Source organism: Salvelinus namaycush, chromosome 20 (assembly GCF_016432855.1).
Source record: "Salvelinus namaycush isolate Seneca chromosome 20, SaNama_1.0, whole genome shotgun sequence".
Taxonomy (NCBI): domain Eukaryota; kingdom Metazoa; phylum Chordata; class Actinopteri; order Salmoniformes; family Salmonidae; genus Salvelinus; species Salvelinus namaycush.
The window spans coordinates 9,621,648-9,635,496 of NC_052326.1; the positions used below are offsets into that span (position 1 = coordinate 9,621,648).

A 13,849-nucleotide genomic window follows, 5' to 3' on the forward strand; every position below is an offset into this window, starting at 1 on the left:
CCTTCAATGCTGCAGAAATGTTTTGGTACCCTTCCCCAGATCTGTACCTCGACACAAGCCTGTCTCAGAGCTCTACACAAGCCTGTCTCAGAGCTCTACGCACAATTCCTTCGACCTCATGGCTTGGTTTTTGCTCTGACATGCACTGTCAACTGTGAGACCTTATTTGGACAGATGTGTGCCTTTACAAATCATGCCCAATCAATTGAATTTACCACAGGTGGACCCCAATCAAGTTGTAGAAACATCAAGAATTATCCATGGAAACAGGATGCAACTCAGCTCAATTTCAGTCTCATAGCAAAGGGTCTGAATACTTATGTAAATAAGGTACCTCTGTTTAATAAGTTTATACATGTGCAAAAATTTCTAAAAACTGTTTTTGCTTTGTCATTATAGGGTGTTGTGTGTAGATTGCTGTGGATGATTTTTTTTTTTTTTTTAATCCAATTTAGAGTAAGGCTGTAATGTAACAAAATGTGGAAAAAGTCAATGGGTCTGAATACTTTGAAGGCACTGTATATACACAGGGTACAAGGTAATGGAGCTTGATATGTACATACAGTGCCTTCACATAGCATTCACACCCCGTGACTTTTTCAACTCTGTTGCGCTTCAAAGTGGGATTAAATTAGATTTTACATTTTTTTTTGTCATCGATCTACACAAAATACTTTGTCAAAGTAAAAAAAAATATATATATATTTATATATAGTAATGGAAAATAAAACATATTTGATTAGATAAGTATTCAACCCCATAAGTAACATTTTATCACTTTTAGGCAGCGATTACAGCTGTGAGTGTTTCTGGGTCTCGAAGAGCTTCGCAAACCTGGATTGTACAATATTTGCCCATTATTCTTTCAAAAATTCTTCAAGCTCAGTCAAGTTGGTTGTTGATCATTGCTAGAAAGCCATTTTCAAATATTCCCATAGATTTGCAAACAAACAAACTATACCACTCAGGAATATTCAATGTCGTCATGATAAGTAACTCCAGTGTAAATTTTGCCTTGATTTTTAGGTTATTGTCCTGCTGAAAGTTATCTCCTAGTGTTTTGGAAAGACTGAACCAGGTTTTCCTCTAGGACTTTGCCTGTGCTTAGCTCTATTCCTTTTTATCCTAAAAAACGTGCTAGACCTTGCCAATGACAAGCATAACTATAACATGATGCAGCCACAACCATGCTTGAAAATATGAAGCGTGGTACTAGATGTGTTAGATTTGCCCCAAAAATAATACTTTGAATTCAGGACAAAATGTAACTTCTTTGCCACATTTTTTTGCAGTATTAATTAGTGCCAAACAGGATGCATGTTTTGGAATATTTTTATTCTGTACAGTCTTCCTTCTTTTCACTCTTGTCATTTAGGTTAGAATTGTGGAGTAACTACAATGTTGATCCATCCTGTTGTTTTCGCCTATAACTCTTATAAAATCACCATTGGTGAAATCCCTGAGCGTTTTCCTTCCTCTCCGTCAACTGAGTTAGGAAGGACGTCTGTATCTTTGTATTGACTGGGCGTATTGAGACACCATCAAAAGTGTAATGAATAACTTCCCCATGCTCAAAGGGATATTAATTGTCAGATATTTTTCTCCCATCTACCAATAGGTGCCCTCCTTTGCGAGGCATTGGAAAACATCCCTGGTCTTTGTCTTTGAATCTGTGTTTGAAATTCACTGCTGACTGAGGGACCTTCCATATAATTATATATGTAGAGTACAGAAATGGGGTAGTAATTCAAAAATCATGTTAAACACAATTATTGCACACAGAGTGAGTCCATGCAACCTTAACAAAATGTACACACCTGAAGTTATTTAGGCTTGTAATAAACAAGGTGGAGAATACTTATTTACTCAAGAATTTACTAAATTAACATTTAAAAATTCTAAAAACATAATTCCACTTTCTTTTATTTTACCAGGTAGGCCAGTTGAGAACAAGTTCTCAGTAACAACTGCGACCTGGACAAAATAAAGCAAAGTGACACAAACAACACATGGAATAAACAAACGTACAGTCAAAAACACAATAGAAAAAAAGTCTATATACAGTGTGTGCAAATGAGGTAAGATTGGGGAGGTAAGGCAATAAATAGGCTGTAGTGATGAAGTAATTACAATTTAGCAATTAAACACTGAAGTGATAGATGTGCAAGTAGAGATACTGGGGTGCAAAGAAGCAAAAAAATAAATAAGAATATGGGGATGAGGTAGTTAGGTGGGCTATGTACAGGTGCAATGATCTTTGAGCTGCTCTGACAGCTGATGCTTAAAAGTTAGTGATGGAGATACGAGTCTACAGCTTCAGTGATTTTTGCAATTCGTTCCAGTCATTGGCAGCAGAGAACTGGAAGGAAAGGCAGCCAAAGGAGGAATTGGCTTTGGGGGTGACCAGTGAAATATACCTGCTGGAGCACGTGCTACGGGTGGGTGCTGCTATGGTGACCAGTGAGCTGAGATAAGGCGGAGCTTTACCTAGCAAAGACTTATAGATGACCTGGAGCCTGTGGGTTGGCGACGAATATGAAGCGAGGGCCAGCCAACGAGAGCATACAGGTCGCAGTTGTGGGTAGTATATGGGGCTTTGGTGACAAAACAGATGGCACTGTGATGGACTGCATCCAATTTGCTGAGTAGAGTGTCGGAGGCTATTTTGTAAATGACATCGCCGAAGTCAAGGATCGGTAGGATAGTCAGTTTTACGAGGGAATGTTTGGCAGCATGAGTGAAGGATGCTTTGTTGCGAAATAGGAAGCCGATTCTAGATTTAATTTTGGATTGGAGATGCTTAATGTGAGTCTGGAAGGTGAGTTTACAGTCTAACCAGACACCTAGGTATTTGTAGTTGTCCACATATTCTAAGTCAGAACCATCCAGAGTAGTGATGATGGGCGGGCGGGCGGGCGGGCAGGCAGCGATCGGTTGAAGAGCATGCACTTAATTTTACTTGCATTTAAGAGCAGTTGGAGGCCACGGAAGGAGAGTTGTGTTCAGTGTCCAAAGAAGGGCCAGAAGTATAGAAAATGGTGTCGTCTGCGTAGAGGTGGATCAGAACCCGGTGGTACCCCCATAGAGACTGCCAGAGGTCCGGACAACAGGCCCTCCTATTTGACACACTGAACTCTGTGTCTGAGAAGTAATTGGTGAACCAGGCAAGGCAGTCATTTGAGAAACCCAAGGCTGTTGAGTCCGCCGATAAGAACGTGGTGATTGACAGAGTCGAAAGCCTTGGCCAGGTCGATGAATACGGCTGCACAATATTGTCTTTTATCGATGGCGGTTATGATATCGTTTAGGACCTTGAGCGTGGCTAAGGTGCACCCATGACTAGCTCAGAAACCAGATTGGATAGCAGAGAAGGTACGGTGGGATTCAAAATGGTCGGTGATCTGTTTATTAACTTGGCTTTTGAAGACCTTAGATAGGCAGGGTAGGATAGATATAGGTCTGTAACAGTTTGGGTCTAGAGTGTCTCCCCCTTTGAAAAGGGGGATGACCGAGGCAGCTTTCCAATCTTTGGGGATCTCAGACGTTACGAAAGAGAGGCTGAACAGGCTAGTAAATAGGGGTTGCACCAATTGCGGCGGATAATTTTAGAAAGAGAGGGTCCAGATTGTCTAGCCCAGCTGATTTGTAGGGGTCCAGATTTTGCAACTCTTTCAGAACATCAGCTATCTGGATTTGGGTGAAGGAGAAATGGGGAGGCTTGGGCAAGTTGCTGTGGGGGGGTACAGGGCTGTTGACCGGGGTAGGGGTAGCCAGGTGAAAAGCATGGCCAGCCGTAGAGAAATGCTTACTGAAATTCCCGATTATCGTGGATTTATCGGTGGTGACAGTGTTTCCTAGTCTCAGTGCAGTGGGCAGCTGGCAGGAGGTGCTCTTATTCTCCATGGACTTTACAGTGTCCCAGAACATTTTGGAGTTTGTGCTACAGGATGCAAATTTCTGTTTGAAAATGCTAGCCTTTGCTTTCCTAACTGCCTGTGGTTCCTAACTGGTTCCTAACTTCCCCGAAAAGTTGCATATCGCGGGGGCTATTCGACACTAATGCAGTATGCCACAGGATGTTTTTGTGCTGTCAAAGGCAGTCAGGTCTGGAGTGAACCAAGGGCTAGATCTGTTCCTGGGTCTACATTTGTTGAATGGGGCATGCTTATTTAAGATGGTTAGGAAAGCACTTTTAAAAGAATAACCAGGCACCCTCTACTGACGGAATGAGGTCAATATCCCTTCAGGATACCCGGGCCGGGTCGATTACAAAGGCCTGCTCGCTGAAGTGTTTTAGGGAGTGTTTGACAGTGATGAGGGGTGGTCGCTTGACCGCAGATCCATTAACTCCATTGTATTCACATCCTACCATACCCTTGTCTGTACATTATGCCTTGAATCTATTCTTCTGCGCCCAGAAACCATGCTCTTTTTACTCTGTTCCGAACGCAGTAGATGACCAGTTCTTATAGCCTTTAGCCGTACCCTTATCCTACTCATCCTCTGTTCCTTTGGTGATGTAGAGGTTAATCCAGGCCCTGCAGCGCCTAGCTCCACTCCCATTCCCCAGGCGCTCTCATTTGTTGACTTCTGTAACCGCACAAGCCTTGGTTTCACGCATGTTAACATTAGAAGGCGCGAATTCGACTTCGACTTCCGCATTCAACAACCCGGTCGCATTCCGCTTCGCTCCACAGGTAGTATCACATTTCACTTCATTTCATTACAGTACAACGGTTTGATTTGTTTGATCTTAGCTAGCTACATAGCCGTCTTTGTATCAAAGATAATTGTGTAGTTTAGAGCGATTTTCTAGGTTAGCTAGCCAGCTATTTTCGTCCTTTTAACGTAACGTAACGTAATCAACACTGCTAGCTAGCCAGCTAGCCACCGAATAGCAGCACTGTAGAATCTATTACATTCAACGGAACAACGGAACGACTTGATTAGTGTAGTGTTAGCTAGCTACACAGTTGTCTTTGCTGTCCTTGTATCTAAGATAACTGTGGAGTCTAGAGTAATTTTCGGTTAGCTAGCCAGTTATTTTCGTCCGCCGCGCTGCCGTTCCCCTACCTAGTCAATACTGCTAGTCAACACTGCTAACACTGCTAACACTGCTAGCTAGCCAACTTCTACCGAATAGCAGCACTGTAGAAACTATTACATTACAACGGAACGATTTGATTAGTGTAGTGTTAGCTGGCTAGTGTTAGCTAGCTACATAGTTGTCTTTGCTGTCCTTGTATCTAGGACAATTGTGTAGTTAGACTAATTATCTGGCCAGTTACCGAGGTTACCTAGCCAGCTATCGAGGTTACCTGGCCAGCTACACTTTCAAACAAAGTCAACAACGCAGCCACTGCTAGCCAGCCTACTTCAGCAGTACTGTATCATTTTAATCATTTTAGTCAATAAGATTTTTGCAACGTAAGCTTAACTTTCTGAACATTCGAGACGTGTAGTCCACTTGTCATTCCAATCTCCTTTGCATTAGCGTAGCCTCTTCTGTAGCCTGTCAACTATGTGTATGTCTATCCCTGTTCTCTCCTCTCTGCACAGACCATACAAACGCTTCACACCGCGTGGCCGCGGCCACCCTAACCTGGTGGTCCCAGCCCGCACGACCCACGTGGAGTTCCAGGTCTCCGGTAGCCTCTGGAACTGCCGATCTGTGGCCAACAAGGCAGAGTTCATCTCAGCCTATGCTTCCCTCCAGTCCCTCGACTTCTTGGCACTGACGGAAACATGGATCACCACAGATAACACTGCTACTCCTACTGCTCTCTCTTCGTCTGCCCACGTGTTCTCGCACACCCCGAGAGCTTCTGGTCAGCGGGGTGGTGGCACCGGGATCCTCATCTCTCCCAAGTGGTCATTCTCTCTTTCTCCCCTTACCCATCTGTCTATCGCCTCCTTTGAATTCCATGCTGTCACAGTTACCAGCCCTTTCAAGCTTAACATCCTTATCATTTATCGCCCTCCAGGTTCCCTCGGAGAGTTCATCAATGAGCTTGATGCCTTGATAAGCTCCTTTCCTGAGGACGGCTCACCTCTCACAGTTCTGGGTGACTTTAACCTCCCCACGTCTACCTTTGACTCATTCCTCTCTGCCTCCTTCTTTCCACTCCTCTCCTCTTTTGACCTCACCCTCTCACCTTCCCCCCCTACTCACAAGGCAGGCAATACGCTTGACCTCATCTTTACTAGATGCTGTTCTTCCACTAACCTCATTGCAACTCCCCTCCAAGTCTCCGACCACTACCTTGTATCCTTTTCCCTCTCGCTCTCATCCAACACTTCCCACACTGCCCCTACTCGGATGGTATCGCGCCGTCCCAACCTTCGCTCTCTCTCCCCCGCTACTCTCTCCTCTTCCATCCTATCATCTCTTCCCTCTGCTCAAACCTTCTCCAACCTATCTCCTGATTCTGCCTCCTCAACCCTCCTCTCCTCCCTTTCTGCATCCTTTGACTCTCTATGTCCCCTATCCTCCAGGCCGGCTCGGTCCTCCCCTCCCGCTCCGTGGCTCGACGACTCATTGCGAGCTCACAGAACAGGGCTCCGGGCAGCCGAGCGGAAATGGAGGAAAACTCGCCTCCCTGCGGACCTGGCATCCTTTCACTCCCTCCTCTCTACATTTTCCTCTTCTGTCTCTGCTGCTAAAGCCACTTTCTACCACTCTAAATTCCAAGCATCTGCCTCTAACCCTAGGAAGCTCTTTGCCACCTTCTCCTCCCTCCTGAATCCTCCTCCCCCCCCCCCCCCTCCTCCCTCTCTGCAGATGACTTCGTCAACCATTTTGAAAAGAAGGTCGACGACATCCGATCCTCGTTTGCTAAGTCAAACGACACCGCTGGTTCTGCTCACACTGCCCTACCCTGTGCTCTGACCTCTTTCTCCCCTCTCTCTCCAGATGAAATCTCGCGTCTTGTGACGGCCGGCCGCCCAACAACCTGCCCGCTTGACCCTATCCCCTCCTCTCTTCTCCAGACCATTTCCGGAGACCTTCTCCCTTACCTCACCTCGCTCATCAACTCATCCTTGACCGCTGGCTACGTCCCCTCCGTCTTCAAGAGAGCGAGAGTTGCACCCCTTCTGAAAAAACCTACACTCGATCCCTCCGATGTCAACAACTACAGACCAGTATCCCTTCTTTCTTTTCTCTCCAAAACTCTTGAACGTGCCGTCCTTGGCCAGCTCTCCTGCTATCTCTCTCAGAATGACCTTCTTGATCCAAATCAGTCAGGTTTCAAGACTAGTCATTCAACTGAGACTGCTCTTCTCTGTATCACGGAGGCGCTCCGCACTGCTAAAGCTAACTCTCTCTCCTCTGCTCTCATCCTTCTAGACCTATCGGCTGCCTTCGATACTGTGAACCATCAGATCCTCCTCTCCACCCTCTCCGAGTTGGGCATCTCCGGCGCGGCCCACGCTTGGATTGCGTCCTACCTGACAGGTCGCTCCTACCAGGTGGCGTGGCGAGAATCTGTCTCCTCACCACGCGCTCTCACCACTGGTGTCCCCCAGGGCTCTGTTCTAGGCCCTCTCCTATTCTCGCTATACACCAAGTCACTTGGCTCTGTCATAACCTCACATGGTCTCTCCTATCATTGCTATGCAGACGACACACAATTAATCTTCTCCTTTCCCCCTTCTGATGACCAGGTGGCGAATCGCATCTCTGCATGTCTGGCAGACATATCAGTGTGGATGACGGATCACCACCTCAAGCTGAACCTCGGCAAGACGGAGCTGCTCTTCCTCCCGGGGAAGGACTGCCCGTTCCATGATCTCGCCATCACGGTTGACAACTCCATTGTGTCCTCCTCCCAGAGCGCTAAGAACCTTGGCGTGATCCTGGACAACACCCTGTCGTTCTCAACTAACATCAAGGCGGTGGCCCGTTCCTGTAGGTTCATGCTCTACAACATCCGCAGAGTACGACCCTGCCTCACACAGGAAGCGGCGCAGGTCCTAATCCAGGCACTTGTCATCTCCCGTCTGGATTACTGCAACTCGCTGTTGGCTGGGCTCCCTGCCTGTGCCATTAAACCCCTACAACTCATCCAGAACGCCGCAGCCCGTCTGGTGTTCAACCTTCCCAAGTTCTCTCACGTCACCCCGCTCCTCCGCTCTCTCCACTGGCTTCCAGTTGAAGCTCGCATCCGCTACAAGACCATGGTGCTTGCCTACGGAGCTGTGAGGGGAACGGCACCTCAGTACCTTCAGGCTCTGATCAGGCCCTACACCCAAACAAGGGCACTGCGTTCATCCACCTCTGGCCTGCTCGCCTCCCTACCACTGAGGAAGTACAGTTCCCGCTCAGCCCAGTCAAAACTGTTCGCTGCTCTGGCACCCCAATGGTGGAACAAACTCCCTCACGACGCCAGGACAGCGGAGTCAATCACCACCTTCCGGAGACACCTGAAACCCCACCTCTTTAAGGAATACCTAGGATAGGATAAAGCAATCCTTCTGACCCCCCCCCCCCCTTAAAAGATTTAGATGCACTATTGTAAAGTGGCTGTTCCACTGGATGTCATAAGGTGAATGCACCAATTTGTAAGTCGCTCTGGATAAGAGCGTCTGCTAAATGACTTAAATGTAAATGTAGAAGCCTCCACTCTCTTAGATATCATCCTGACCAACCTGCCCTCTAAATACACCTCTGCTGTCTTCAACCAGGATCTCATTGCCTGCGTCCTTAAACCTAGGCATTGAGTGACAATGAGAGAGGTTGACATTATTGGAGATTGTGTGTAGATCAGTGACACAAAATCTAAACGTAATACATTTTAAATTCAGACTTACAAAAAAATGTGGAAAAGTCAAGGGGTGTGAATACCTTAAGGCACTGTAACTAGGAATAAAGTGACTAGGCAACAGAATAGATAAACAGTAGAAGCAGCGGATGTGATGAGTCAAAAGTTAGTGCAAAAAAGGGTCATGCAAAAAAGGGTCATGCAGATAGTTAAATAGAGAAGTAAGTAAAAGCGCAATATGTGCCATGTAAAAAAGCTAACGTTTAAGTTCCTTGCTCAGAAAATTAAAACATATGAAAGCTGGTGGTTCCTTTTAAAACTTGTTAGGGCTAGGGTCCTTTTTTCTCAATTTCTGCCTGACTGACGTGCCCAAAGTAAAGCCTGTAGCTCAGGCCCTGAAGCCAGGATATGCATATAATTGGTACCATTGGAAAGACACTTTGAAGTTTGTAGAAATGTTAAAATAATGTAGGAGACGATAACACAATAGATATGGTAGGAGAAAAAAAAAGGGAAAAAAAGGGTTGGTTTTTCTGAGAGCCCATGCTCTTCCAATGGAACGTTAGGGAAATAAATAAATATAGCCCCCAGTATGCAATTCCTATGGTTCTACTGGGTGTCAGTAGTCTTTGTTCAAGGTTTCAGGCTGGTTTCTTCCAAAACAGGTAAGAAATATGAGTTTTACTACAGGGACCCAGACTTGGAAATTTGTGTATGCACACGCGATAAGGACAAGACGCACCTGCTAATATCGTTTTCCTATTGAACATACTTCTTTCCATATGAAATGTTATAGTTTAATTACATTTTAGGGTATCTGATGATTAAATAGAAATGGATTTTGACATGTTGAAAATTTTTGGTGTAGATTTTCGGATTCCTATCTTGGCACGTTGAACGAGTGGATTACTCAAATCGATGGCGCCAACTAAAGAGACTTTTTGGGATATAAAGGATTTTATCTAACAAAACGACACTACATGTTATAGCTGGGACCCTTTGGATGACAAATCAGAGGAAGATTTTCAAAAAGTGAATATTTAAATCGCTATTTGTGAATTTATGAAACCTGTGCCGGTGGAAAAATATTTTGATATGGGGCGCCGTCCTCAAACAATCGCATGGCATGCTTTCGCTGTAAAGCCTACTGTAAATTGGACAGTGCAGTTAGATTAACAAGAATGTAATCTTTCAACCGATATAAGATACTTGTATGTACCTAAATGTTTAGTATCCATCATTATTATAATTATTTATTTGAATTGCATGCCCTCCAGTTTCCCCGGAAGTTGTCCCGCCAGCGGGACGCCTAGCCTTATTAACATGAGTCTTCAATATTCCCAGTTAAGTAGTTTTAGGTTGTAGTTATTATAGGACTATTTCTCTCTACCATTTCATAGACCTTTGACTATTGGATGTTCTTATAGGCACTATAGTATTGCCAGCCTAATCTCGGGAGTTGATAGGTTTGAAGTCATAAACAGCGCTGTACTTCAAGCATTGTGAAAAGCTGCTGGCAAACGGAGGGAAGTGCGGTTTGAATGAATGCTTACAAGCCTGCTGCTGCCTACCACCACTCAGTCAGACTGCTCTATCAAATCATAGTCTTAATTATAATAAACACACAGAAATATGAGCCTTAGGTTATTAATATGGTCAAATCCAGAAACTGTAATTTCGTAAACAAAAAGAACCGTTCCGTATTTTATCAAACGGGTGGCAACCCTAAGTCTAAATATTGCTGTTACATTGCACAACCTTCAATGTTATGTCATAATTATGTACAATTCTGGCAAATTCATTAGTCTTTTTTTAGGAAGAAACGGTCTTCACACAGTTCGCAATGAGCCAGGCGACCCAAACTGCTGCATATACCCCAACTCTGCTTACACTGAACACAAGAGAAGTGACACAGTTTCAGGCACCACATTGATTATATGCAACGCAGGACAAGCTAGTTAAACTAGTAATATAGTCAACCACGTGTAGTTAACTAGTGATTATGTTAAGATTGATTGTTTTTTATAAGATAATTTTAATGCTAGCTAGCAACTTACCTTGGCTCCTTGCTGCCTGCACTCACGTAACAGGTGGTCAGCCTGCCACGCGGTCTCCTCGTGGATTGCAATATAATCGGCCATATTCGGCGTCCAAAAATGCCGATTACAGATTGTTATGAAAACTTGAAATCGTCCATTCTGATTAATCGGTCGACCTCTACATCAGACTATTTTCTAGCTAACGTTATATTGAAGGGGTAGGTAGCTAGCTAGTTTGATCACAAGCACGGTTAGCTAGTGGTCGGTCGCGTAAAGTTACTCGTTGATAGTCAAACTTCTCGGCAATCTAAGCAAGGCCCATATCTAGCTCGCGATATAGTTAGATATCTATCTAGTAAATGTGGCTAACTAACTAGCGCTAGCTCTGATGTCACAAGTTGACATGAGTTTTGAGCCATTGATAATGCTGCTAAACATTGATTGTCAGTGTTTTATGTTGCCATTATCACCAGAACGATACTAACTAGCAGTAGCAATACACACACACAAAAGTATGTAGACAACCCTTCAAAATGGTGGATTTGGCTACTTCAGCCACACCCACTGCTGACAGGTGTATAAAACCAAGCACACAGCCATGCAATCTCCATATCGAAAATGTTGGCAGTAGGATGGCCTTACTAAAGAGCTTAGTGACTCTCAACGTGGCATTATCACAGGACACCACCTTTCCTACAAGTCAGTTCATAAAATTTCTGCCTTGCTAGAGTTGCCCTGGTCAACTGTGTTGTTATTTTGAAGTGGAAACTTCTAGGAGCAACAATGGCTCAGCCGCGAAGTGGTAGGCTACACAAGAGCACAGAACGGGACCGCCGAGTGCAGAAGCACGTAAAAATAGTCTGTCCTCGGTTGAAACACTCACTACAGAGTTCCAAACTGCCACTGGAAGCAACGTCAGCACAATAACTTTGTCGGGAGCTTCATGAAATGAGTTTCCATGGCCGAGCAGCCGCACACAAGCCTAAAATCACCATGCGCAATGCCAAGAGTCGGCTGGAGTATCGCAAAGCTCGCCGCCGTTGGACTTTGGAGCAGTGGAAACGCGTTCTCTGGAGTAATGAATCACACTTCACCATATGTCAGTTCAAGGGACGAATCTGGGTTTGGCGGATGCCAGGATAACGCTACCTGCCTGAATGCATAGTGCCAACTGTAAGGTTTTGTGGAGGAAGAATAATGGTCTGCGGCTGTTTTTCATGGTTCGGGCTGTTCCTGTGAAGGGAAATGTTAACGCTACAGCATACAATGACATTCTAGACGATTCTGTGCTTCCAACTTTGTGGCAACAGTTTGGGGTTCCTGTTTCAGCATGACAATTCCTGTGCACAAAGCAAGGTTCATACAGAAATGGTTTGTCAAGATGTGGAAGAACTTAACTGGCCTGCACAGAGCCCTGACCTCAACCCCATCAAACACCTTTGGGATGAATTGGAAAACAAACTGCGAGCCAGGCCCTATCACCCAACATCGGTGCCCGACCTTAGTAATGCTCTAGTGGAAAGCCTTCCCAGAAGAGGGGCGGCAGGTAGCCTAGTGGTTAGGTTGCACCGAAAGGTTGCACGATCGAATCTCCGAGCTGACAAGGTACAAATCTGTCGTTCTGCCCTTGAACAAGGCAGTTAGTTAACCCACTGTTCCTAGGCTGTCATTGAAAATAAGAATTTGTTCTTAACTGAGCAAAGGCAGAACCAAATCTATATTAATGCCTATGATTTTGGAATGAGACGTTCGACGTCCACATACTTTTGCCATGTAGTGCTTGTTAGCGCTCAAGCTAGCTAGCAAGACGATAACGTCGCACTGCTGGCTTAGCTAGCTAGTAGCCGGTTACCAATATATGTTGTTGCAGTAATGTTTGCTGGCTACGCGTTCGCTAGCTTGCTACCTAACAAAAGAGAATATAACGTTAACTATAATCTTTCTAACTTCAATGTTTGGTTAGCTGCAACGCTACTAAGTTAGCTAGCTAGAATAAATAGCCTATCCAGTATTGCTGCCAGCTAGCTAAACAGTTAGCTGGCTACCGTTAGCTAACTCAACGTTAATTATCCCTGGGTGGTCGCTGATTCAACAAACCAAAACCAGTAACAACCAGTTAGATAGTTAGCTAACGTTAACTAGCTATCTAATTCACCTTAGTAATTAGCAAATTAATAAAAATGTACTGCGACAAACATCTATCTACCATGTTATCTGTCCTTTCCTGAACTGCGGCCCACCCTACACCCCAGCATCCTTGGCCTCACCTCCTCTTCACTTTCACTCCTGAAGCACAGACAGGCGGCCCGCTTCTTGTAGCCATCCCCATCGTATGTCCGGGTTTGGTTTGACTTGAGCTTCATCATTTCGGCTACCAATTGACCAAAACTGTAATTCAAACACTGGGAAGGACGCTGTCTTTGACGCAAAGTCCTCCTATGAGGAACCCCGGCGTTTTCTTATAAGAAATAACTTCTTCTTCGCTTCATTTTCATAAGCATAAGCACATCTCCAGCACGGTCGCCATTATGAAGATAACTGCGTAAACAACGTAACATGGCATATCTTAACGATGGTGGAATTGGGATATTACGTATCTTGTTTTGAGGAATACAGTATTGAATGCCAAAAAAACGAAACGAAGTAGAGAATTTACGCCAATGACGCTAGGTTCTGTTGATATCTTTCATGGAGATGCTGGAAGAATTCATCGCCTTGACTATCAACAGACCAAGATCCTATCTTTGGTTGTAATTCATATCAATGACTAAATGGCACGTTAACGCCGAGCTTGTAAAATTAACCACAATAACATATACAACGTGTGTTCACGCGAAACTTCAGACAATCTTTCAGCACACCAGGCAATGGACAGCAACCTGGTAGGTTATTACCTAAGATCAAACAACCAACAACAAAAAAAAACATTTGTGGGAAATTTCTATCGGTTACTTATGTCCATTTATGCATATCTAATAATATACTTCAATGCTTTACATTATTTGTTTCATTTATGTTTTATGCATCCATTTCATAGTGACGTTATGG

At 44.7% G+C, this 13,849-nt stretch overlaps 1 protein-coding gene across 4 annotated transcripts in view; it reads right to left on the minus strand.

Moving 5' to 3' along the window:
* Positions 1 to 13,353, minus strand: part of LOC120065015 (diphosphoinositol polyphosphate phosphohydrolase 1) — a 40,565-nt gene extending 27,212 nt beyond the window's left edge. For all 4 annotated transcript variants that reach the window (XR_005478635.1, XM_039015657.1, XM_039015656.1 and 1 more), the window contains exon 1: positions 13,069 to 13,353. Coding sequence is in view for 3 of the 4 variants with exons in the window: in XM_039015657.1 (XP_038871585.1) it covers positions 13,069 to 13,167 (99 nt within the window). In the remaining variant the exon portion in view is untranslated. The remainder of the gene's footprint in view (positions 1 to 13,068) is intronic.
* Between the last annotated feature and the right edge of the window lie 496 nt (positions 13,354 to 13,849).